Source organism: Cervus canadensis, chromosome 3, assembly GCF_019320065.1.
Source record: "Cervus canadensis isolate Bull #8, Minnesota chromosome 3, ASM1932006v1, whole genome shotgun sequence".
In the NCBI taxonomy this organism is placed as follows: Eukaryota; Metazoa; Chordata; class Mammalia; order Artiodactyla; family Cervidae; genus Cervus; species Cervus canadensis.
The window spans coordinates 109,766,436-109,792,131 of NC_057388.1; the positions used below are offsets into that span (position 1 = coordinate 109,766,436).

General features: G+C 40.8%; 2 protein-coding genes across 6 annotated transcripts in view; one reads left to right on the forward strand and one right to left on the reverse strand.

Annotated features, from left to right (window-relative positions):
- RNF32 (ring finger protein 32) overlaps nucleotides 1-2,955 on the forward strand; it is a 46,374-nt gene extending 43,419 nt beyond the window's left edge. The window contains exon 8 of the mRNA XM_043463988.1: nucleotides 2,623-2,955. Coding sequence (XP_043319923.1) covers nucleotides 2,623-2,817 — 195 coding nt within the window. The 3' untranslated portion in view covers nucleotides 2,818-2,955. The remainder of the gene's footprint in view (nucleotides 1-2,622) is intronic.
- Nucleotides 2,956-4,971: 2,016 nt separating this feature from the next.
- LMBR1 (limb development membrane protein 1) overlaps nucleotides 4,972-25,696 on the reverse strand; it is a 132,026-nt gene continuing 111,301 nt past the window's right edge. For all 5 annotated transcript variants that reach the window (XM_043463981.1, XM_043463977.1, XM_043463978.1 and 2 more), the window contains 2 exons: nucleotides 10,005-10,166; nucleotides 4,972-6,838 (listed from right to left, as the gene is read on the reverse strand). In XM_043463981.1, the coding sequence (XP_043319916.1) occupies nucleotides 6,753-6,838; nucleotides 10,005-10,166 (248 nt within the window). In that variant the 3' untranslated portion in view covers nucleotides 4,972-6,752. The remainder of the gene's footprint in view (nucleotides 6,839-10,004; nucleotides 10,167-25,696) is intronic.

A 25,696-nucleotide genomic window follows, 5' to 3' on the forward strand; every position in this document is an offset into this window, starting at 1 on the left:
GAAGTTCATGAGCAAAGGATGTTCCATACACACACGACAGTCCATGGTGGCATCTGGTGTGCCAGAGCGACCACGTGGAATTACCGCGGCAGGCACACTTACTGCAAGGTAAGAGCGCGATCAGGCAAATCGGCGGGAACATTTCAACGATCCGACGTCAGCGCCATCTTTTTACCAGCCATGCTGCGTGCCTTGCCGCATCGCAGTCCCCCACCCGGGGACTGAACCCGGGCAGAGAAAGTGCCACGTCCTAACCACTGGACGCCAGGGAACTCTGCACTGCCTTTTGTAGACAAAGATCTGACGTCTGTTTCAAGGACAAAGCCTCGTAAGAAAACTGTAATTAATTTAACACATCTCGACTTTTAACTTTAACCAGAAGAACATAACAAGGATGTACAGACTCAAAAATGTTTTCTTGTTTAAAGTTTTCAACATAGCCTACATTGTTCCAAAGTCCTCATCACAATTTTAAGACACTACGCCTTTAAGCAACCCCAGTAGCTGAGACACTTCCGTAAGGATCAGCGAGGACGCATTTAGAAAAGCCCAGGTGGACCAGATAAACGCTGAGTGGCTTTCATGGGGGTGGTCTCAGCTGTTCCTACACAGTGACCATGGCTAACAATTTAAGGCTCACCTTAGTTCCTTATAGGCTCTGCTACAACTAACTGTGACATCATCCTACAAATGTCAAGCCATCATGAGAGAACATTTAAGTAAATTATTAAAAATAACAGTTAGCACGTAAGAGCACCTAATGTTTCGGGCCCTGCACTTCGGCAGTGGCCTGCTCAGAGGCCCGTGCACAAGGGACATGCATGCAGGAGAGAAGCCGCCCGGGTTCCGCTACACGGCGCGTAGGTGGGGTGCCCAGTTTCTGACTGGTGCAGCAGGTGACCATGGCTGCCGCTGCCTAACCATTTTTACAACCGTGGGTCCTGCCAGTCTCACGCGTGGGGAAGCAATGCGGAATCGTGAGGAAACCGCAGCCCTGCTCAGCTCACAGCGGGGGCTCCGAGCCCAGGTCCCAGCCTGTGCTTGCCCAGAACCAGCGGCTCTGCCGAAACCACCCCCCCGAAGGTGGAGCTCGCTGGGCCGCGGGAAACCCGCAGGGCTGAGAGCTGCGACGGGCACAGCAGAACCAGCATTTTTAAGAAATTTTCCCAAACTGTTCTCTTCCTTCCAAGGTGATCAAGTCACATTCTTAAAGCCCTGACGTCTCACTCATGGTTCCTATCTGGTTCACTGTCCTCACTAAGCACCATACAAACAGGGAACAATTTTAAACAAGTCCCTCTGTCCCAGAGGCTCTGATCTTACAAGGCTCTGTCACCTAGGACAGGGGCTCCCCTGTGGAAACGGGCCTTCCATCGGCTGTAATCGGTCAGTAAAGGCTATCTGGGAAGCGATGTTTACAAACTGGTGAAGCGTACGGACTCAGGAGCTCGCTGGCCCGGGGTTCAAATCCTGTCTTCTGTGGGTCCTCGGGTGGGTTACTTAACGTCTCTGTGCTTTAGCTTCCTCATCAGCAAAGCGGGAATGCTAACAGTACCTCGTTCCCAGGACTGTCATTAGGATTAAATGAGCTGTTGTTGTGACTCCATGGACGGCAGGCTTCCCTGTCCTTCACTGACTCCAGGAGCTTCCTCAAGCTCATGCCCACTGAGTCAGTGACGGCATTCAACCACCTCGTCCCCTGCTGCCCCTTCTCCTCCTGCCCTCAATCTTTCCTGGCATCAGGCTTTTGCAATGAGTAGGCTGTTTGTATTAGGTGGTCAAATATTTAAATAAACACACATATAAAATGCTTAGAACAACACTTGCCATAGGGAGGCACTACTTAAGTGCCTATTGCTGGTATTGCTGTTATTACTGATTTAAAGCAGTAAGTCTCTTTGCAAGCTATATACAATAAAACTGGTCTCATCTTAAAATCACATCTTAGGCACCTACTTACACCATCTGCATAACCTAGACAGAGCTAAGCTGGCTTGAGTTTCTGAGGCCATGCTGCACTTCCGCACCTGAGACAAGAAGGCAGACAGTGTTCAAACGCTTGACTCAACACACCGGTGTTGGGAAATTCTGAACCACCCGACTGGAGTCACTTGGAGCAGGCAGAGGAGAGGCGGCAGCGGGACGGACCTGCGCTCACAGCCAGGGCTACACCTCGCCGGCTGTGTCCCCAGCACACGTCCTCACCCTCCCGTGCCTGGGCCCGAGCTCTGGGGCGGAGGTGAGCATCTCCCCACCGCCCAGGTCTCGGGCTGCTGACAGCAAGGACGCTACGCCGACCTCCTGACGCCACGTCCCTGACCTCGAGGCCTCGTGAGATGCCACGGTGAGGACTAGAAAGAGCAGAGAAGTGGACGGCTGCTGAGATGCAGCAGAGGCAGGAGGGGAGACTGCAGGTGAGGCCAGGGAGGGGCAGGCCCGGCGCTGGGGGTTAACCCCGCCACCTCCCCCTCACGCCCACGGCTGAGCCGACACAGGAGAAGTGCAGGCGTCAGGAGGCCTGAGTCAGCACGCCGGCTCCAGGGGCCCCCCAGTCCTGACGCTCGGTGTCCCAGTCTGTAGGCAGGCCGTTCTTTCAGAAACTGATACAGCTTTCTCCCTCAGATTCACAACCGACGAGTGGACATCAGCCTCCCCGCATTCAGACGCTGTGGCCCTTCGGTGTCTCTGGTCCTCAGAGAAGATGCACAGCGGCTGTCTCTGCCCAGCTCCCATGACCCTGCTCATGAGAACCAGGCTTCTTCATGCGCCGGGAAGAGCACACACCAAAGTCACACCCACAGTGACTGGGCCGTCTGAACTGCCTACCTGATGACACTTGAACTTGAAAAAAACTTTCCTAATTGAGTTACAAAGAACTGGAAGTTAAGTAAATTCTCTTGAAAATGAGCTCCCAGCACTACTCCTTCAACACATATGGATCACTTCGTTTTGAAATTTATAATTCACGTTTTAGAGCCAGCAATTTCTACTGACTTTAATTACATTCTTTGCGGTGCAACAAGTAATTTTCATACTCAATCTTTTTGCTTCAGTGGTATCTGCGATAATGGATTTTACCTGAACAATATTCAAAAGCCAAAACAATTCTTTGTATTCATCATTCTTTCAGCCAGGAAACGACTTAGTGGTTTGCATCTAATTAAAAAAAAACAAAAAACAAAACAAAAAAAAAACCCCAAAACAAAACAGGACAGAAAATGACAGCATGCGTCACACACAGTAAAAGCAGGTACTGTTTTCTTAGATTTTTGTTTGTATGTATAGAAGTGTGTGTGTGTGTGTGTGTGTGTGTGTGTGTGTGTTACACTGTAAAGTGGATTTCTCACTGTGGTCAGAAGTCTGAAAGTCACTGCTGGAGAGGCTTCTGTCAGTGAGTGAACCAGATGTGAAGGGCATTTGCCTTCCAAAGACTTTGGATTAAGCTGCCCAGACCACAGTCAGGTATGTGGCTCGGTCCTTCAGTGGAAGAAATTAGAGAAATCGTATCTAAGTAAGTCAAATAAATAACATAACGTACATGATTTCAATCATTTTAAGTTGCAAGAAACTGACGTACCAAAAACTCCCCAACAAGAAGTACGGGAAACACCCACTTCCTCCTCAGCTCACCACTCCACCAGAACAATCATTGCCCTTTGTAAGGCTGGAGTGAACGTAACCGGTACGCTTAAGTTTCAGCCATGAGGGTGTTTAAGATAAAAAAAAAAAACACATTTGAGTACTTGTAAACCAAAATATAAAATCACTTTTTGTAAAACTTTAATTTCTGAGACATTTAGAGTCACACTAAAAGTAATCTCATAGAAACAAACAAGACTGACAATTTGTAAACAAAACACTCTGTAAACAAAAATTATTTGCCAGTGCATCCAAACACTATTTTCAAAGTAACATCATACCAGTTTTTAAAAGTGTAAATAGTACTGCATGTACCCTCATCACAAGCACTGCCTTTATACGCTAAGTACACTGAACTGTGCCGACAACACAGAGAGCCACCACGGAGCGTGCCGTCGGCAGACACGGTGACGCTGAGGCCACAGGGGGTCACCTGTGCCCCAGCAAAGCCGGGCAGGAGCCACCGCCCCAGGTCAGGGGTGTCTGCATCTCGGACGCACCCAAGTGACAACCACCAGTGAGGTCTCGTTCTCCTCCGCGGCCCACCCCTCAGCGTGGCACAGAAGGTACTAACGTGTGTGCGCACAGTCTTTACATCAAGTCTCACATTTACAGCAGTTTCATTTTCATAGAGAATGTACACAAAGCTAAATAAATTTTAAATCTAAGAAATACCTTGGAAAATCAGTAAAGATCATTACAAATGCTGTATGTGTAAAATGTGTAACCAACACATTCAAATACCACAGAACCAATGAATGAAAGAACGGCAGTGCCCACTGCCCCGTTACATTGGTTCCCGGAAGTGAGAAAACACGAGAGGAGCGTTGACTGAGCCTGTCAGTGACGTACCCCGCCCGCCCAGGAGCAGGGCAGTCCGGGTGTCTGACTGCGGCGCGGGGCCCTCCGGCCTAAGGCCTCGTGGGCGCCCCTCCCACGGCGCTCCCGGCTGTGGGCCCGGGATCCACGTGCTGCCCCCCACCCAACCCCACCACAGGGCCACACGCCAGCCTCCAGCGTGTGTCTGAGAGAAGCGCCTGCGATTAGAGTGAGCGTCTCACTCAGGATCGAGGTTGTCGATGTGACCGGGAATACACGGGGTATCTGTAGTCTCAACTGGTTGTCATTACGTGCAGATCGAGGATGTAACAACCTGTATTTGCTCACACAGAACACGTCTGAGACCCAAGGTTTAAAACCATCCCTCTATTCCACACAGCAATGACGAAGCATCCAATGAGAGCTTAAAAAATCCATTATACATTTCACTCCTTAGTGATCCAAACCTGGCCTAAGTCCTCTGATGGAAAGAAATTTTCAGATGAGCAAAGAGTTGATACAGAGGTTGAAAAGTTTAATACTTTACTCAAAAATTTTCAGACATCTTACAAATACCCAGAAGCTCTTCTGGATGTGTGCCCTGAAATTGGTGTAAGTTAAAAGTGATATTCTTTTATTTAAAGGAACTTTTTTCTCTTCTCCCCTTGACCTGGTCTGCTCAAAGCAAGCAAGTTTCAGTAAAAATCAAAACCTCCAACTAATGCTTAAATAGGTATAATTACCAGTAAAATTGAAGAGCAGCCATTTTTAATAAATTTTCTCAGTATGTGGATCTTATGCTGAGAAATTCACCCATACTAGACTGCTTATATTTACTGAGGGTCATTTAGAATCACAAAATGTTCTTTTGTTTTAAACCTAAGCTGCATTTGAACAAGAGAAACTCAGAAGGAAATGCAGAGGTATAAATAAAGAAGTATACACATAGAGCTGAGATTACTTTTTCTTATAATTTTGGTTCTTAGTGGAAATGTTTTATGTCAAATATATACAGCCTATTTTTCATAAATTTCTCTCCCCGAAACCTTTAAATTCAACAGTTTGAATTTTACTTTTGTCTGAACACAGACACTACTGCCATACACACAGTGCATGTGGATACACGTATTTAGAGGCCTCACGACATGAACTGCGTGTGATGGACCCGCCTCCCACTTCTGCGTGCACAGTTTCTGATGCTCTAACCTAGCAGAGGGGGACACAGAGTACCATGGTACAGCTTTTACTCAGAGGCCCTGAAGTCAAGAACCTGTCCCCATAATTATTTACAATTTAATAACCGAATGAGCGTGAGGTCATGATACACTGCAGAACTGTCCCGACACCACGAATGCTGGCTGACGCTGTGTGTTCTGGTGTTAAATGATCACTTTTGTAAGTCTGAGGTTTAACTTGGCATGTGCAGAAGTGACCGAAGGTGAAAGAAGGGGTTTCTACCACAGAGGATTTACGGTTCCATGATGGACACAGAAGCACAGGGAATTACGGGATTTCTGAAAAAATGTTTTAAAAAAACTGAGCGTACATACAGCCTGTAAGGCAAAATCTAAGTTACAAGTGTGTTCAACACTGGCAACTATGTTGTGAGAGGTAATATTGAATTATTTACACATAAACTGTCAGAAAATATGATGACGTAACACATCCTACCATAGCTTATTACACTGGACAGTAGACGGATTCCTGTGGCATTCTACCAAGGCTCAGGTTTAGAAGAGTTTTCTATTTTTCCCTTAACTCAAATTCCAGTCAATATTCGGTAACATAAGTCAGAACTATGCTTTTGTTTTTTTCTTGAAGGAAGTAGAAAATGTCATTTGCAACCATTACAGTTTCAATGCAGGCACTGCAGTAACACCTATACACTTCCATTTTTTTGCAGAAACTGCCCGTCTGAGGACTAAGGAAGGATGCCTTTCATGTAGGTGTCTACACTTTGAATGGACTGTATACTGAGATTTAAATGAATCCTTAGAAGCCCCAAAGTGGCCTTTTCTCACGTCCTCACAGCTGCACAGCTAATGCAAGCCAGCATGGCCCCCAGAAGATGCACCGCCCAGAGGGGCCTGCGCTTGGCTGGGAACGACAAGGTCCACACAAAGGCAAACAGAACAGAGACGACCTGCGACAGCCAAGCCCTCAAACTATGAAGACGGGGACACATACAGGCCCAGGCCGGACACATGGACCACAGTCAGCGGGACGGCCCCGACTGGCGGGAATGTCACGAGTGTGGGGTGCTCAGCTCTTGACTGCAGCATGGTGCTGGGGTCTCACAGTGCTTTCTGATGCCCATTTGCAGAAGGCTTTGCTGTGTCTGCATCCCTTGGCGTATCTGATAAGTGCAGTTTATGAAGCCCTGCAGAAAAATGAAGAAAACGTGAGAACTAATGCACTGCTGAGAAGCTGGGCACAACATGCAGTGCTCCTGAGGAGACTGCCGCGTAGCACACTCCCTGCAGCATGAAAGGGCTCCGTGTCCCGCCGGCAGCGCCCAGGGCCTCCGCTGAAGACAGCTGCCCAGCAGGAAGTCAGGCCTCCCCTCATGCAGGAGCCGCCCCTCACCCAGCCTCCCACAGGGCCAGCTCAGCTTCCTCCGTTGAGAGCAGAGCCCCTGCCCTCCACACAGCTCCCGCCCCGCCCCACCCTGCCCTCCACCCCAGCCCCAGGAGCAACTTCTAATGAACCTGCTCCCGCAAGCTTATCCCAGTCCTCGAGTGCCCTTCTTGGGGAAAAACCTGAAACAAGGATGATCCCATTTTTGTTTTAAAATACACTCATACATATACACTCAGAAAAATGCAGGGAAAAACACACTAAGACATTAAGCATGCAAGTAAAGCAACAGAAAATATTACCAAGCAGAAGGAAAGGACAAAAGAACAAACAGAACACAAACAGCACTTCACTGCAGAGTAAGAGACGATGGCTGCCTTCTAAGTTGTGCTCCTTCCCGTCTGTATCACACAGTGATTATTCACCAGTGTACCTGGTACACTGGGCACTACTGTGCCTTCACGGGCAGGAGAGTTACTAGAAATGTTTAAGGGTTGAGCTGGTATTAAAGCTCTGAGCACTTTAACAAAACAAAGCACAAAGATATTCAAGAACACATAAGCAGCACATCCATGGAAAAGATTTTCAGAGAACAACTTTTATGAGGCTCAGATATTTGTAAAAATATGCTTGGATAAGATGATTTTTCCCCCTAAAATTTCAGGTAGTTTTCTAGCTAACTTGATATGCAATTTTATACCCCTCACAAACCAACACAACATTCCAAATTTTAAAATTCCTATCACCTGCATATCTTAATGGAAAAAAAGTGAAATTGAGCCTGTCTATGACGGATGAATGGGAAGGAAAAAATAAGTCAATCAAAAACGCACACACACACACAGAGTTCTGGTTTCAGGAGTGGCCGAGCCACTCTGTGACAAAAGGCACCTACAGCTCCGGCTGGACACAGACATGAGGACGCGCGCTGACACAGGCCGGCTGCAGGAGGAAGGGGGCACAGCGCCCAGCCCCCAGGTGATCAACACCCTGTGGAAACCAAGCCCCCTCAGGGTCCATTATTCTGATGAGTTACTTCTAAACCCTGGGTGGAGCACAGGTTATCTATTCAGAAAAACTACAGTGTCTCTCTTCTGTAGAAATAATCACTGCCTCCACCATCACGGCAGCTGAATTTCCAGTGGCTGCCATGTGCCAGATGCTCTATGAGAAAGACTCTGTGATTCTCAACCCACAGCAGCAGAGGGAAAAAGCCCTCCTCCGCCACCCCCAACACACAAAAGAAGAAAAAGAAAGGAGATGGTTAAATTTTATATTTTCTGATTAAATTATAATTCTCAGTGAAATCATATTAAGATTTCAGATCATTCACACATTATATACACTTCATGAGGATCTTCTTCTAGGTATCAAGCATTGCCTCCTTAGAGCATTCCGAAGAGTAACAGAAAACATTAGGAAAACTGTTTACTAGATGTTCTACATAAATAACTCTTGATAACACCACTGCCTCTTATGGTCAAAGAGCCAATACAATATACACAAGCTTTACCTTAGGTTAAATTATATCTTACTACTTTAATAAAGACTTCTTTAGCAAGATGATATCCAAAACACCCAACTCAAATGCTAAATTTACTACAATTTATTCACCACCATCTCATTTTTGTGAATGATAAGTAGGAATTTATCTGAGATTATGGGTAACTAACATTGCTGATGCTACAACAGGCTAAAATATGAAATTATAACTCTAAACATCTGGCTAAGAGGACTGTTTGATTCCCGCTTCATCTTTAGATTTTAATCTGACCAGCATTACAGAACCTGGGCATTAAAATTCCCAAAGTGTCGAGGCTTCAGCTGAAATGAGACGTAACTCTCTCCTTTCTGCCCAGTATTTCATCAGCCACTGTCTCCGAGGATAAATTCACAGTAAAACAGACATGAGTAGATAATCTGAAGTCCTTTTTCCTTCCCAATGGCCATCCTTTCAAGCGTCAGGACTGGACAGCGTGGTGGTGTTAAAGCTTTACTGTGGTCTGCCTAGCATCTACCGCTGTACATGAGAACAGGACCTTAAGGAACCACCGTTACGCTGCATTCTGCAACAGCTAAGAGCCATAAAGGAACACGGAGTATGAACATTCACATGGCGTCAATTCAGGTAAATGAGCCAATGTCAGGACTTTCTAACAATAAATCACTTACCTTTTCCCTCTTTTATAAAATTGCACACCCTAAACCCAAGAAGGTTTCAAAGCAAGACAGTTTATATTGTCCTGGTATTCCCAAAATACAAAGCCTGAAATATGGTTATCACTAATGTTGAAGCAAGCATGAAAAATATGGTCATAGGTGACATCTGTACCTTTTATAGCTTAGCCAAATCTATGAGTTTTTAATACCATCTCAATGCATATGTCTCAATGCATATGACTCATGGAATACATAATAAATGCCCTCTCTTTTTTTTTTTTTTTTTGCCCTCTCTCTTATTAATGCCAAACACTTAATATTTTCATTCCACACTATTATCTAACTTATGAAGAGAACTTTAATTGTGGGTCAGCCTGAAACTTACAAAATCCAATTCTCAAAAAAAATCTTAAACTAAACAGTAGTAAGAGGCATCACGACTAGAATATAAGCCATGCACCCCAACCTCCGTCCACCGCAACCGCCCTGGTCATCACGATAGACGAGCTGCTGCTTGCTGAGCTCCCACAGTGCGTGAGGACTGCCCTGAGGCCCTGACGGGGCCCATGTTAGTTAGTGTTCACAGCAGTTCTGAAGATGGTATTGTCGCTGTTCTATAGACGAGAAAGGTGAGGCTTAATGAAGTCATCTTATACAAGAACATAACCAATAGGCAGTGGGTCAGGAATGTGACCTCGAAGGATTCACACATTTGGAAAATGAATAGGTAAAGATTTAAAATTAGCTGAAAAGTTAAAATTATTAAAAAGCAGAAGGAGAGAAAAAGCACCCATAAACCTCAGGATTACCTAGGGCCTTGAAGAGTTCTTCTCGCACAGCAGAGGTGAATTTTCTGACCAGACACAATGTGGTCACAATAGCAAAAAGCAAATTGTAGGATAACACAATATAGAAGTTTCCCAGCCAATTAAACCTTCCAAAGTCTCCAAGTAGATCAAATCTAGTGATTCCTGTTAAAATAAATAAAAAAGCCCTTAATAAACCAGGTACAATATATTTATACAAATATATATTTAACAAGATAAAGTATAAATCAGATCAAATTCCATGGCCTTCCTCATTTCTGTTAGTGGGAATCCTAGGTTAACACACAGTCATGATCCTGCGGCCAACCCCAGTCAGCCTAAGCAACTGTCCACGTGTCAGTCTCTGGCAGTGGTGAGCAACGAAGCTGAAACGGGTCATTCGCTCAGCATTTCCCTGCATCCACAAGAAACCCGCTGTGCTGCTCCTGTGTGGAAGCTGGGTGTGGCATGCTCCCCGAAATACGAAATGAGGGTGGTGATGGAAGAGACACCTGACAAACTCTCTCCAGCCCCAACCCTGGCCCCATCTCCCTGCAGGGCCCTGCTCACACGTCACCTCCTCCAAGCGGCTGCCTGTCTCCCCTGCCCTGAACAGCTGACCTGACAAGGTCCTCCACCCTGACAATGTTTCTTTAAGGCACACACGACCTGAAATGTTTCTCTTCCTTTGTGGTTCATCTAGTGCCTACTCTCCCCAGAATATAAGAACAGGGACTCTGTTGTTTTTAACCCTATGATCCCAGAACCCAGAGCAATGCCTTGCACATACTTAAAACTTACTACATAACAAATAAACAGAGTGGTTCCTTTCCAAGGGGAAGAAAACACACATTACATATGTGAATTGGATGCTACAGTCTTGCGGAGTAAACGGCCAAGGCTGGAATGCAGTGTAACTGTGTTGTAGATGTTGGAAATGCAGTGCAGTTGCATTATATATGCATCACCACTTAAATTCACCTGTCACATGTAAAACAACAAGTCTTATTTTTAAAAAAAAAAAAGTCTGAATAGTCATTCTGTTCAACAAGTACGTGCCCTAGGCTCAATACTTCTTGGATCAGAGTATGCATGTGGAAGGATTTTTCTGACTATTGACAAGTAAATAAATAAGTAAAACAGCATTCAAATGGTCAGTCAAGTGAGAGATGACGGGACTACTGATATTCTTTAAGGAAGAAACTGGAGAGCTAATCATGGCCATATAAAATTTTAACCACTAAGGACTTGTATACCCAAAATCACGCACCTCTCATTTTAAGGGTGGCCTAAGAATTTCAAGAACAACTTTTACTAAGCTCAAAGTCACCTCATCAGCTAACTTTCAAACTTAACTCTCATCCCCACTCAACACAATGCCATCACCTCCTATCTGGACAGACTCTATGAAAGCAGCTCGTGAAGACGACAGAAAAATAGCAGGTGCCAAAAAGCAGGTCTTGTGTAACCACATGTATCCAGGGCCAATGTATCTGAATTTGAGAGACAATAATCTACAAAAGTAGTTTAAGGAAATACAAGATTAACGGAAATGTACAATAACATACTTTTTCAATGACAGTAGAAGGGACCCAGACCCTAGTAGTATGTACAGCACAGGTCACACCACAAGGTCATGGCAACAACCCAGCAGCACACTTACTAAGACTTTGTTAAAAGGAACATGTGTCTAATTACATATACTATTTTTCAAGTGAAGTACTACTTAATTTACCCTAGGAAGTTATCTGTAAACAAGATGCAGTCCTCCCAAACACACTTCAGTGATTTCATGGCCCGGGGAACCCAGATAAGCATCTTTGATCTTTAAAGCCCAAGACTCCTGAGCATCGGGTGAGGGACACACACGTGCACATGCACGCACACACACAACTGTGCATATCATGAAGCTCATTTAAAGAGGAACTGACAGATCACAGGATAAAAACCCTTGCCCAGATGCTCTATAGAAGTCTGATCTGGTCTCACAAATTTTTGATCATACACTATCATTAGCAAAAATAAAATTAGAGTACATATAGCCATTACATGTATATTTTATTTGTAAACTATATATGTACTACTCACTGACCTATATATTATTTTATACACAAAAGAAAGACTTTAAAAATTATAGCAATAAAAATAAATACAAGTTCTGATAGCTTCTCCACACACCCCAATGACTTACTTTGTGAACTTATGTAGAAACCAACTCCACTTTGGAAACCTCTGCTACATGCTAACTAGTAATCCGGCAACACCCAGAACTTGCCCTGTGTCATGCACCCCAAGAGAGGGAAGCCAGGGGCAGGAGTAGAATTCACACAGTGAGACTGAAAGGTACGTTATGAACAATGGAAAGGTGCTTTCACTAGAACTTCTCAGTGGGCTCACCCTGGTATCTGGAGAGTCGGGGTCAAGACCCAGTGGGAAACACCAGGCGAAGAGCAACCCCTCTTGTTAGAGGCTCTGGCCACAGACACCTCAGGTTGGCCTCAGACAGAAACCCAGAAGCCTGGTGCTACTATGGATGCACTGAGGCTTCAGACAAAACATTAGAGATTATAGGAGCGAGTTCTAAAAGACCTTGTTGTTCAGAATTTAATGTTTTAGAAATCTAATATCAGCTAAATACTACAAAGCTCTTCAATTCTGAAAATCTTCTAATAGACAAAAAGAAGTCTTAAATAAACACTTTTCTAAAATGTCTGAGAGGATTTTGTCACAGTAATAATTGTAAGATGTACTTTTAATTTCTTTCCCAGTTTTATTGAAATAAAATTTACATATCACTGCATGTACAGCATGTTTTAACTCACATACACCACAAAATGATTATTAAGATAAGATCAGTGAACATTCATCACCTCAAATAGATACAAACTTTTAAAAGTTTCAAATTTTTTTTCCATGTGATGAAAACTCTTAGGATTTACTCCCTTAACAACTTTCCTATATAACACACAGCAAATAATTGTATTTGTCATATTGCACATTACATCCCTAGGATTCATCTCATAACTGGACATTTGTACCTGTTGATGACCTTCATCCAATTCCCCCTCCTCTACCTCCTGCCTCTGGTAACCACAAATCTGATCTTTTTTCCTAAGAGTTTGTTTTTGAAATATAATCAACCTAAAACACTATGTAAGTTCCTATGATGTGACACTGTGATTTGCTACTTCTATACATTTCAAAATGATCACCATTTAGTTACTGATTATATTCCCCACACTGTACATTTGAGATTCTGTGAATTTTGCAAATCTCATCTCCTGCACCTATTTCTTTCTTCCACTCTCCACCTAGCCCCGGAAACCACCTGTCTGCTCTCTGTATCTGTAACTCTAATTCTGTTTTGCTGTTTGTTCATTTGTTTTCTAGAGTTCATATGTAAGTGAAATCACACAGTATTTGTCATTCTCTGACTTATTTTATCAAGCATAACACCCTCTAGGTCTACCCATGTTGTCACAAATGGCAATATGTTAATCTTTTACGCCTGAGTAATATTCCTTTGTGTGTGTGTGTGCATGTGTGTATACACACGTACCACATCTCTATCCATTCATCTATTCATGGGCACTTAGGCTGCTTCTGTATCTCGGCTACTGTAAATGATGCTGCAATCAACACAGGGGTACATATTTATTTTCTAATTAGGGATTTCATTTTCTTCAGAAAACTACTCAGGAGTAAGACTGTTGGATCATATGGTAGCTCTATTCTTAGTTTTTTAGGGAACTTCCATGCTGTTCTCCACAATGGCTGCACCAATCAACATTCCCATCAACAGAGCAGGAGGGTTCCTTTCTCTCCACACTCTCTCCAGCATTTATATTTAGACTGTTTGATGATGGCCATTCTGGCCAGTGTGAGGTGATGCCTCAATGTAATTCTGATGTGCATTTCTCTAATAATTAATGATGCTAAGCATCTTTTTATGTGTCTTTTGGCCATCTGTATGTCTTCTTTGGAGAAATGTCTATTTAAATCTGCCCATTTTTGGACTAGGATGTTTGGTTTCTTGGCATTGATCCTTTGCATATTTTGAATATTAACCCCTTATTGGTTATATCATTTGCAAATATCTTTTCCATTCAGTAGGCAGCCTTTTCATTTTGTTGAGTTTCCTTCATTGTGCAAAAGCTTGTTAGTTTGATGTAGTCCCATGTGCTTATTTTTGCCTTTGTTCCCCTTGCCCGAGCAAACAGATCTCCCAAAAATATAGCTAAGACAAATATTAGAGAGCATACTGCCTATGTTTTCCTCTAGAAGTTTTATGACTTCAGGTCTAACATTACATCTTTAGACTGTGTTGTGTTTATTTCTGTGCATGATGTGAGAACATGGTTCAGTCTCTTCTGCATGTAGCTGTCTAGTTTTTTACAACACCATTTACTGAAGAGGCTTTCTTTTCCTCATTGTATATTCTTGCCTCCTCTGTCATAGATTAATTGACCATAGGTGGATGGATTCATTTCTGGGCTTTCTATTCTGTTCCATTGATATATATGTCTGTTTTTGCGCCAGTACCATGCTGTTTCAATGGATGTAGTATTGTGATACAGTTTAAAATCAGGGCACACTGACCTCCAGTTTTAATCTTCTTTCTCAAAACTGTTTTGTACTTCAGTATCTTTTGTATAGTTCCACATGAAATTTAGAATTATTTGTTCTAGTTCTGTGAAAAATGTCATTGGTATTTTGATTGTACTGAATCTGTAGATTGTCTTAGGTAGTATGGTCATTTTAACAGTGTTAATTCTTCCAATCCATGAACACTGTATTTCCTTTCATCTGTTTCTGTTGCTTTCAATTTCTTTCATCAACGTCATAGTTTTCTGAGCATGGATCTTTAATCTCCTTATTTAGATATACTCTTAGGTATTTTGCTCTTTTTGAAACAATGGTAAATGGGATTATTCTTTAAATTAATTTTTCTGATAGTTTGTTTTTAGTGTAGAGATATGCAACAGATTTCTGTCTACTGATTTCTATATATTAATATTACATCCTGGAACTTTATGGAGTTCACTGATAAGCTCTAGTGGCTTTTTGGCAGTGTCTGTAGGATTCTATTAGTATATGTCACCTGAAAACAGTGATAGTTTTACTTTTCTCTAATTTAGGTTCCTTTTAGTTATTTTTTCTTGTCTCACTGCTGTGTCTAGGTTTTCACATAGCATGCTGAATAAAAGTGGCAGGAGTGGGCATCCTTATCTTGTTCCTAATCTTTAATGAAATGCTTTCAACTTTTCAACACTGAGTATGATGTCAGTTGTGGGTTCATCATATATTGCCTTTATTATGTTGAGGTATGCTCCCTCTACCCAATTTGTGCAGACTTTTTATCATAAATGGATGCTGAATTTTGTCAAAAGATTTTTCTGTATCTACTGAGATAATCATATGATTTGCATACTTCAAGTTGCTTAATTTGATATATCACATTGATTTGCAGATATTTAACCATCCTTGCTTGCATCCCTGGAATAAATCCCACTTGATCATAGCGTGTGATCCTTTTAATGTACTGTTGAATGCACTTTACTAAGATTTTGTTGAGGATTTTTGAACATGCTGACTCAAGTGATACTGGACAATAATTTTTGTGTGTGATATCTTTGTCTGATTTTAATACCAGGGATACTAGGGTGGTAGTGTGCCTTCCTAAGCAATTGTTTGGAATGTTTGAAAAGGACAGGTGTTAACTCTTCTTCAAATGTTTGTTAGAATTCACCTGTGAAGCCGTCTGCTCCCGGACTTGTGTTTGTTGGGAGTTTTCATTTCTGATTCTATTTCATTACTAGTAACTACGTGTTCATATTTTCTATTTCTTCCTGGTTCAGTCTTGGGAGACTACATTCCTAGGAATTTGTCTGCTTCTTTTAGGTTGTCCATTTTATTGGGGCATACAGTTCTTAGTAATCTCTTATGATCCTTTATAGTTCTGTGGTGTGGGTTGTCATGTCTTCTTTATAATTTCTGATATTTGGGCCCTCACATTTTTTCCTTAATCAGTCTGAGTAAAGGTTTATCAATTCTGTTTATCTTTTCAAAACACCAGCTCTCAATTTCATTGATTTCTATTTTCTTTTAAGTTTCGTTTTATTTATGTTTGTTCTGATTTTTCATGACTCTTTCCTTCTACTAATTTTGTATTCTGTTTACTCTCCTTTCTCTATAAGATTCTTTATTTGAAAATTTTCTTGTTTCCTGAGGTAGGCCTGTATCACTATAGATGTCCCTCTTAGAACTGCTTTTCCTAAATCCCATCAGTTTTGGCTCACTGTTTTCATTTGTCTATAGGTATTTTAAAATTTCTCCTTTGATTTCATCAGTGACCCATTGGTTGCTTAGGAACATGTTGTTTAGCCTCCATATGTGTGTGCTCTGGGAAGTTTTTTTGGTTTTTTTTATACATTTTTATTTTCTCTGCAAAGGTGATTCAGAGACTTTATCTTTTGGCTATACCACACAGCATGTGGGATCTCAAGCAGGGATCAAAACTATGCCCCCTGCAGTGGAAGCATGGATTCTTAGTCATTGGACAAACCAGGGAAGTCCCAGGAGTTTTTTAAAAATTGTAGTTGCTTTCTAGTTTCAAAGCATTGGTGTTAGAAAAGATGCTTAACATGATTTCAATTTTCATAAACTTACCAAGACTTGTTCTGAGGCTTAGCATGTGATCTATTCTGGAGACTGTTCCTTGGGCACTTGAAAAGAATGTGTATTCTGCTTTTGGATGGAATAGCCTATATAGTATATATAAATACATACATACACACACGCATATATATATACACATACACACACACACACACACACACACAAATATATATACAGGAGGGAGGCCTGGCATGCTACAGTTCATGGGGTCGCAAAGAGATGGACACAACTGGGTGACTGAACTCAATAAAGTCCATTTGGACTAGTGTACCTTTTTATTGATAATACCAACACTTAAGAAAAAACAGCAACACTTAAAAGTTTTAACTTAACAACTTATTGACCAGAGATGTATTAATATGTCTTTTGTTACCCAAACATTTATCGAAGTATTTCACTATTCATTTACATAGCAAATAGTCAGCCACAGGCACAAATTTCTGCAAAAATAACATGTGAATAAGATGGATAACATGTTAATAAGACTTGTACAAATGTAAAACACTTCAAAATTTCTATTTCTGAGTAAAGACATAAAAGGGTACTAAGGCAACAAATTTTAAAATACTACTAACCATAAGATAATTTTAATTATTTAATGTTATTTAACTGTCCTTGACATGGAACAACAGACTGGTTCAAAATTGGGAAAGGAGTACGTCAAGGATATATATTGTCGCCTTGCTAATTTAACTTGCATGCAGAGTACATCATGTGAAATGCCAGGCTGGATGAAGCACAAGCTGGAATCAAGACTGCCAGGAGAAATATCAGTAACCAGATATGCAGATGACACCACCCTTATGGCAGAAAGCAAAGAGGAACTAAAGAGCCTCTTGATGAAAGTGAAAGAGGAGAGTGAAAAAGTTGGCTTAAAACTCAACATTCAAAAAATGAAGATCATGGCATCTGGTCCCATCACTTCATGGCAAGTAGATGGGGAAACAATGGAAACAGTGACAGACTTTGTTTTCGTGGGCTCCAAAATCACTGCAGATGGTGACTGCAGCCATGAAATTAAAAGATGCTTCCTCCTTGGAAGCATATTACAGCAGAGACATTACTTTGCCAACAAAGATCTGTCTATTCAAAGCTATGGTTTTTCCAGTAGTCATGTACGGACGTGAGAGTGGGACTATAAAGAAGGCTGAGCACCGAAGAATTGATGGTTTTGAATTGTGGTGCTGGAGAAGACTCTTGAGAGTCCCCTGGACTGCAAGGAGATCAAACCAGTCAATCCTAAAGAAAATCAACCCTGAATATTCATTGGAAGGACTGTTGCTGAAGCTGAAACTCCAATACTTCGGCTACCTGATGTGAAGAGTTGACTCATTGGAAAAGACCCTGTTGCTGGGAAAACTGAGGGCGGGAGAAGAAGGGGACGACAGAGGATCAGATGGTGGGATAGCGTCACCAACTCAATGGACATGAGTTTGAGCAAGCTACGGTAGATGGTGAATGACAGGGATGCCTGGCATGCTATAGTCCATGGGGTTGCAGAGTCAGACACAACTGAGCAACTGAACAACAACAACTACAACTCTCCTAGTCAAATACTGAGAAGTTTATTTCCATTCAGAAGTTCATTTCTTTAAGATATACCAGGTAAGAAGCTCAGTTAGGTAAGCAGCAGCTAAGCATACAGTCACATTATCTGAATTATCTGTCAATAAAATACTCTTCACAATAAACCACGAAATCAGCTCCCTGCACTAGGATTAAACTGAAAATGTCTTATGCATAGTTCCTTGAATAAAGATCTTTTTTTTATCCATACCTATAAAAGAACTAAGGTACAAATCCTCACTTCAAGAAAGAGCTGATTACTCCACCTGCAATATGAGTCAAGAGAATTTACGTTTGTTAGCCCACCTGAGTCAACTTTGACTTTTAGCAAGCATATTCATGTTCCTTAACTAGCAAGAAGTTGTGAGAGAATATATAAAGCTTGACACACCAAAAGGACCATTAAAGTAACTTTCTCAATAAATCATGTTTGCTGGCATATCATACAAATGGCTGCCATGGATATCCATGGCTTTAATGAAAGACTGCCAAAAAGAGCACATACTAGAAAGCAAATTTATAAATTCAATGTTCTTTGACAAAATATTGGGATTAACACATTTTCCCCTCTCTGGATTCCCATAATAGTTAGTATAAATTATTATCCTGACTAGATTTTTAAATTCCCTTCTCTAAAACCAGGCTTTTGATAAAAAATTTACCTACACAGTGTCAAAAATTAAATATGACTTAAAGAATATAAAATAATAAAATCCATAATTAATCATGAACATCATTAATTTCAGGACTAATGTAAATAAGCTCACTATAAATTGTTTTATTTATTCACACACACAAAAATTCTAAAACTAACAAGAGGTCCCACTTTTTAGGGGTAATGGAAGACAACGTTGTTAAAGGAAAGACTTTAAATCTGACCAGTCTTACTCTGCAAACAAGTTTTCATTATAGTACATCGATTAGAAATATGTTCATGGACTTCAGAGTCCAGCCAAAGCTAAATAAAGGAGACAGTCTCTCATACTTTCATTAATCAAAAAACTGGACAAAATATACAAAATTGTGGTATTCAAGACCCTGGACATCTAGCAATGAAGATCAATGATGCTAAGAGATGAGAAACAAGCAAAGTGGTCCTCTGTCTGCCGTAGCTCCTACCTAAAGAGGGCTTCCTGAATGCAGAGTGGAGAGGAACAGGGGCAGAATCTAGCCACCTCACTGAGTTAGAGGTGTAGCGGGAGCGTGGGACAGCACATTGGCTAGACAGTCGCACAGAGTGGGAACCTGGGAGGTAGACAGAGGACCTCTTGAGTATTCAGCTGGGAAGAGACGAACACACTGGCTTATGGAAAAACAACCAACCCAGAAATAACACAGATGACAAAATGACTAGCAAGGACATTAAAACAATTCTGTTTCTTACATTTCAGAAGCTAGAAGGTTGAACCTGTTAAATAGAGACATAAAAGATATAAAACAGACCCAAATTAACCTTCCGCAGAGAAAAATTACAATGTAAGGTATGACTAATACACTAGATGGAATTAATGACAGATTAGACACTGCAAAAGAAAAGATAAGTAGACTTCAAGACATTATTAACAGACACTATTCAAAATGAAACAGAAAGGAAAACAAAATGAAACAAAAACAAATGAACATGGCATCAATGACTGAAAAAGAAAATGATTATCTCAACAGGGGAAGAAAAAGCATTTAACAAAATCCAACATCCAATCCTGATTTACTCCAGCTAAGCAGGACAAGAAGGGAACTTCCTCAACCTGTAAAAGGCATCTTCCAAAAAACAAAGTAACAAAAACTACAGCTAATAACAGTTAGTGGTAAAAACCAAAATGCTTTCCCACTACAGTGAGGAACAAGTCAAAAATATCTGCCCTCACCACTTCTATTCAACACTGTACTGGAGGCTCTACACAATGCAGTAGACAAGAAAAGCAAGTAAAAGCATCTATACTGGAAAGGAAGAAGTAAAACTGTCTCTATTCACAGAATCATAAACATCAAAGTAAAAAATTCAATGAAACCTATAAAACAGATTTAATAGAACTAATAAATGAACTGACCAATGCTGAAAAAGATTAATATAAAGAAATCAATTGCATTTCTATGTACTACAAATAAACTATTGGAAACTAAATTTTTAAAAAACACCATTCACAAAAACATCATATGCGCAAGATGTAAACAAAAAGCTACAAAAGCTGGTGAGACAAATTAAGGAACTAAATAAGTACAGAGTGTTCAGGGACTGAAAGACTCAATATTGTAGAGATGTTAATCCTCTCCAATTTGTTCTATAGACTAAATACAATCCAAATCAAAATCCTAACATATTTATTTGAAAAATGACAGGCTATTTTTAAAAAGTCATATAGGAGAATCGGGTGGAGAGGGAGGTGGGAGGGGGGATCGGGATGGGGAATACGTGTAAATCTATGGCTGATTCATATCAATGTATGACAAAAAAAAAAAAAATATGTTCTCATTTGGGATACTGCAGAATTCCCTGTGCTTAGAGCTTTCTAAAACATAGAAGTCATTCAATAAATATTTGTCAATATATAAAAAAATAAATAAATAAATAAATAAAATAAATAAAAAGTCATATAGGAATGCAAAAGGCCTTTGAATAACTAAAACCACTCTGAAAAAAAGAACAAAGCTGAAGGTCTCACAGTACCTGGTTTCAAGTCTCATCATCATTTCCACTTCAGTCACTCAGTTGTGTCCGACTCTTTGTGACCTCATAGACTGCAGAACGTAAGTGGTTAAGTGGTCTGGTATCCCCATCTCTTTTAAGAATTTTCCACAGTGTTGTGATCCACACAGTCAAAGGCTTTGGAGTAGTCAATAAAGCAGAAGTAAATGTTTTTCTAGAACTCTCTTGCTTTTTCAATGATCCAGTGGATGTTGGCAATCTGATCTCTGGTTCCTCTGCCTTTTCTAAATCCAGCCTGAACATCTGGAAGTTCACAGTTCACGTACTGTTGAAGCCTGGCTTGGAGAATTTTGAGTATTACTTTACTAGTGTGTGACATGAGTACAAATGGCCGGTAGTCTGAACATTCTTTGGCATTCCCTTTCTTTGGGATTGGAATGAAAACTGACCTTTTCAAGTCCTGTGGCCACTGCTGAGTTTTCCAAATTTGCTAGCATATTGAGTGCAGCACTTTCACAGCATCATCTTTTAGGATTTGAAATCGCTCAACTGGAATTCCATCACCTCCACTAGCTTTGTTCATAGTGATGCTTCCTAAGCATCACTTGACTTTGGACTCCAGGATGTCTGGTTTTAGGTGAGTGATCACACCATCACGGTTATCTGGGTCATGAAGATCTTTTTTGTACAGTTCTTCTGTGTACTTTTGCCACCTCTTCTTAATATCTTCTGTTTCTGTTAGGTCCATACCATTAGCTCATCTTTGCATGAAATGTTCCCTTGGCATGTCTAATTTTCTTGAAGAGATCTCTAGTCTTTCCCATTCAATTGTTTTCCTCTAGTTCTTTGCACTGATCACTGAGGAAGGCTTTCTTGTCTCTCCTTGCTATTCTTTGGAACTCTGTATTCAAATGGGTATATCTTCCTTTTCTCCTTTGCCTTTCACTTCTCTCCTTTTCTCAGCTATTTGTAAGGTTTCCTCAGACAACCATTTTGCCTTTTGCATTTCTTTTTCTTGGGGATGGTCTTGATCACTGCCTCCTGTACGATGTCATGAACCTCCGTCCACAGTTCTTCAGGCACTCTATCAGATCTAATCCCTTCAATCTATTTGTCACTTCCACTGTATAATCATAAGGGATGTGATTTAGGTCATACCTGAATGGGCTAGTGGTTTTCCCTACTTTCTTCAATTTAAATCTGAATTTTACAATAAGGAGTTCATGATCTGAGCCATAGTCAGCTCCCAGTCTTGTTTTTGCTGACTGTATAGAGCTCCTCCATCTTTGGCTGCAAAGAATATCATCAATCTGATTTCAGTGTTGGCCGTCTGGTGATGCCCATGTGTAGAGTCTTCTCTTGTGTTGTTGGGAGGGGGCGTTCGCTATGACCAGTGTGTTCTCTTCGCAAAACCCTGTTAGCCTTTGCCCTGCTTCATTCTGTACTCCAAGGCCAAATTTGCCTGTTACTCCAGGTATCTCTTGACTTGCTACTTTTGCATTCCAGTCCCCTATAATGAAAAGGACATCTTTTTTTGGTGTTAGTTCTAGAAGGTCTTGTAGGTCTTCATAGAAACACTCAACTTCAGCTTCTTCACATTACTGGTTGGGGCATAGACTTGGATTATTATGATATTGAATGGTTTGCCTTGGAAATGAACAGAGATCATTCTGTCATTTTTGAGACTGCACCCAAGAACTGTATTTCGGACTCTTGCTGACTATGAGGGCTACTCCATTTCTTCTAAGGGATTCTTGCCCATAGTAGTAGATATAATGGTCATCTGAGTTATATTCGCCCATTCCAGTCCATTTTAGTTCACTGATTCCTAAAATAGCGATGTTCACTGTTGCCATCTCCTGTTTGACCACTTCCAATTTACCTTGATTCGTGGACCTAACATTCCAGGTTCCTAAGCAATACTGTTCTTTACAGCAATGGATTTTACTTCCATCACCAGTCCCGTCCACAACTGGGTGTTGTTTTTACTTTGTCTCTGCCTCTTCATTCTTTCTGGAGTTATTTCTCCACTCTGCTACAATAGCGTATTGGGGACCTACTGACCCGGGCAGTTCATCTTTCAGTGTCATATCTTTTTGTCTCATCATCAACCACATTAACCTAGATGGTGTAGTATTGGTATAAAGACAAGGACATCAACAGAACACAACCGAGTTAAGAAACAGACCCACACTCACACATAGATGGACAACTGGTTTCCAACAAAGTTTCAAAAGCAATTGAGTGGAAGAGAATTCTCAAGCAGTGGTGTTGCAATAACTAGTTACTAAATGCCAAGAAATAAACTTTAATTCCTACCTCATACTATATATAGAAATTAATTCAAAATAGGTCATAGACCTAAGTATAAAGCTTCTAGAAGAAAACACAAGAGATCATCTTTGTGACCCTGGTAAGAGGAAGACTTAGTATATATGACACCAAAAGCACAATCCATAAAAGAAAATTTGGTAAATCTGATTTCATCAAATTAAGAAAGTCTATACTTTCTAAAATATTGGTAAAAGAATAAAAAGACAAGCCACTGAATGGGGGAAATACTTTCAAATCACATATCTTGATAAAGAAACTTTATCCAGAGTATGTAAATAGCATGAAAAACTCAACAATACGAAAATCACTCTAATTTTTAAGATGAGCTAAAGATTTGAATAAATATTTCATCAAAGAAAAATACAGATGACAAGTGAGCACATTAGTCATCTGGGAAATTCAAGTTAAGTTCACTATACACCTATTAGAAAGGCTGATAGTAAACTGACTGACTATACCCAGTACTGGTAAAGATGGAGAGGAGCCGGAGTTTTCACACACTTGTGATGGAGACATAAAAAGGCATGAGCACTTTGAACAGTTAGCCATTCCTTTAAAACTTAAGTATACACCCAGGCATTCCATTTCTGTTAACAGTTACTACCCAAGAGAAATGAATGCAGAGACTTAGATGTGAATGTGCACGGCAGCTTCATTTATAATAGTAGCTAGAAGCTGTAAACAACTCAAATGTCCTTCAGTGGGTGAATAGAAAAACAAATTGTGATATATACAAACTGCAATAATAGAAAATAAACTATTGACACATACAACACGGCCTAATCTTAAATACAATGAGTTAAAGAAACAAAAATATTTCATAGTAAGTGATTTTACTTACAAAAAATTCTAGGAAATGTCAACTACTTTTATCGTTACAGAAAGGTCAGTGGTTGCCTGGGGATATTGGGGGATGGGGAGGTGGGGGAAGGTATGAGGGAGGAAATATACAGGGCCAAAAGGAAACATCTGAGGGTGACAGACTTGCTCACTAACTTGATTGCAGTAACAGATTCACAGTTATACACGTTAAGTCAAAACTTATCAAATTACATACTTTAAATGAGTACAGTTTACGATATGTCATTTTCATTTATTTCAATAAAGCTGTTAAAATGTATTTAACAGGCTTCAGACTATATACTCCATACCATGCATGGATACATTAGTGCATGCTATGCCAAATAGATTTAATTAGAAATTCTTTATTTCTGTACTTGCTGTTGTGGTATGAGTTGTATTTTACAGTATTTTTGAGTTCCTATCATATTCCTAACCCTACACAGTACTGTAAGAGTTACAAGTATGTATGTAAGACATTTATTCCCTTCATGGATGAAATACTTTCAGCAGAACTAAAAGTCTCTGTACAGTTAAGTAAAATGGAAAACTGAAAAGCATATGAGTTCCTCATTGCACATACATGTCCTAAATGCTGCATGCAGACACTGGATACACTTGACCATTACTTTCTTTAAGGAGACCACAGTTTTGTGGAGCGAAAAGAGAGCAGTTAGAATACAATGGATAAGTGACATGGCAGATATACAGAGGACTAAGAAAAGTATTATGGGAGTATGCAGGAGGGAGCTCAAAGGGGGAGAAATTCAAGGAAAACTTTATCTGTGGAGTTAATGGCTGAGATGACTCTCGAATGACATGTTAGATTATGCCAGGGAATAGGTGGTGATGAAATTATTCACCACAGACAAAGTAACATGTTCAAAGACATAATGGGCAGAGCTGATTTGATTCCTATCCCAGCACATCTGAAGAGCACCCCTGTTACAACCTGAACCAGGGGTGCAAGCGATGAAGTGGGACATACAGGTGGAGCTAGGTATAAACATCGTTCTGTGCCACCTTACCGAGACTGGAGATTAATCTAATGGCAGGAGTCTTTGAAGCACTGGGAGTAGGAACACATTTTCATTGCAGGATAAAGAGGGGTGCTGAACTATCCATTAGAACATGAGTAAACTCTGGTGGGGGAAGAGGGGTGGAGGATGTGCTCCCAAATAAGAGGAGACCAAAGAGACCCAAACCAAGTCACATTATTATTAAAATATCAAACATTAAAGAAAGACTCTTAAAAGCAGCAAGAGAAAGACAACGAACTGCATTCAAGGGAACCCCCACAGTTCAGCTGGGCTTTTCAGTACGACCTTACAGGCCAGAAGAGACTGGTATAATATATTTAAAGTACTGAAGGGAAAAGACTTAAAATAAAGAATACTCTAACCAGCAAGATTATTAGAATTGAAGGAGAAATAATTTCCCAGATAAGCAAAAGCTAAGAAAGTTAGTTCATCACCACTAAACTGGCTTAACAAGGGACTTCATTAAAGGGAAAAGAAAAAGCCATAACTAGAAACAAGAAAATTATGAAAGAAAAAAAATCTCACTGGTAAAGGCAAACATAGAGGTAGTAGCTCAGGGACCTATAAAGCCAGTCGGTGTACACTCAGTCACC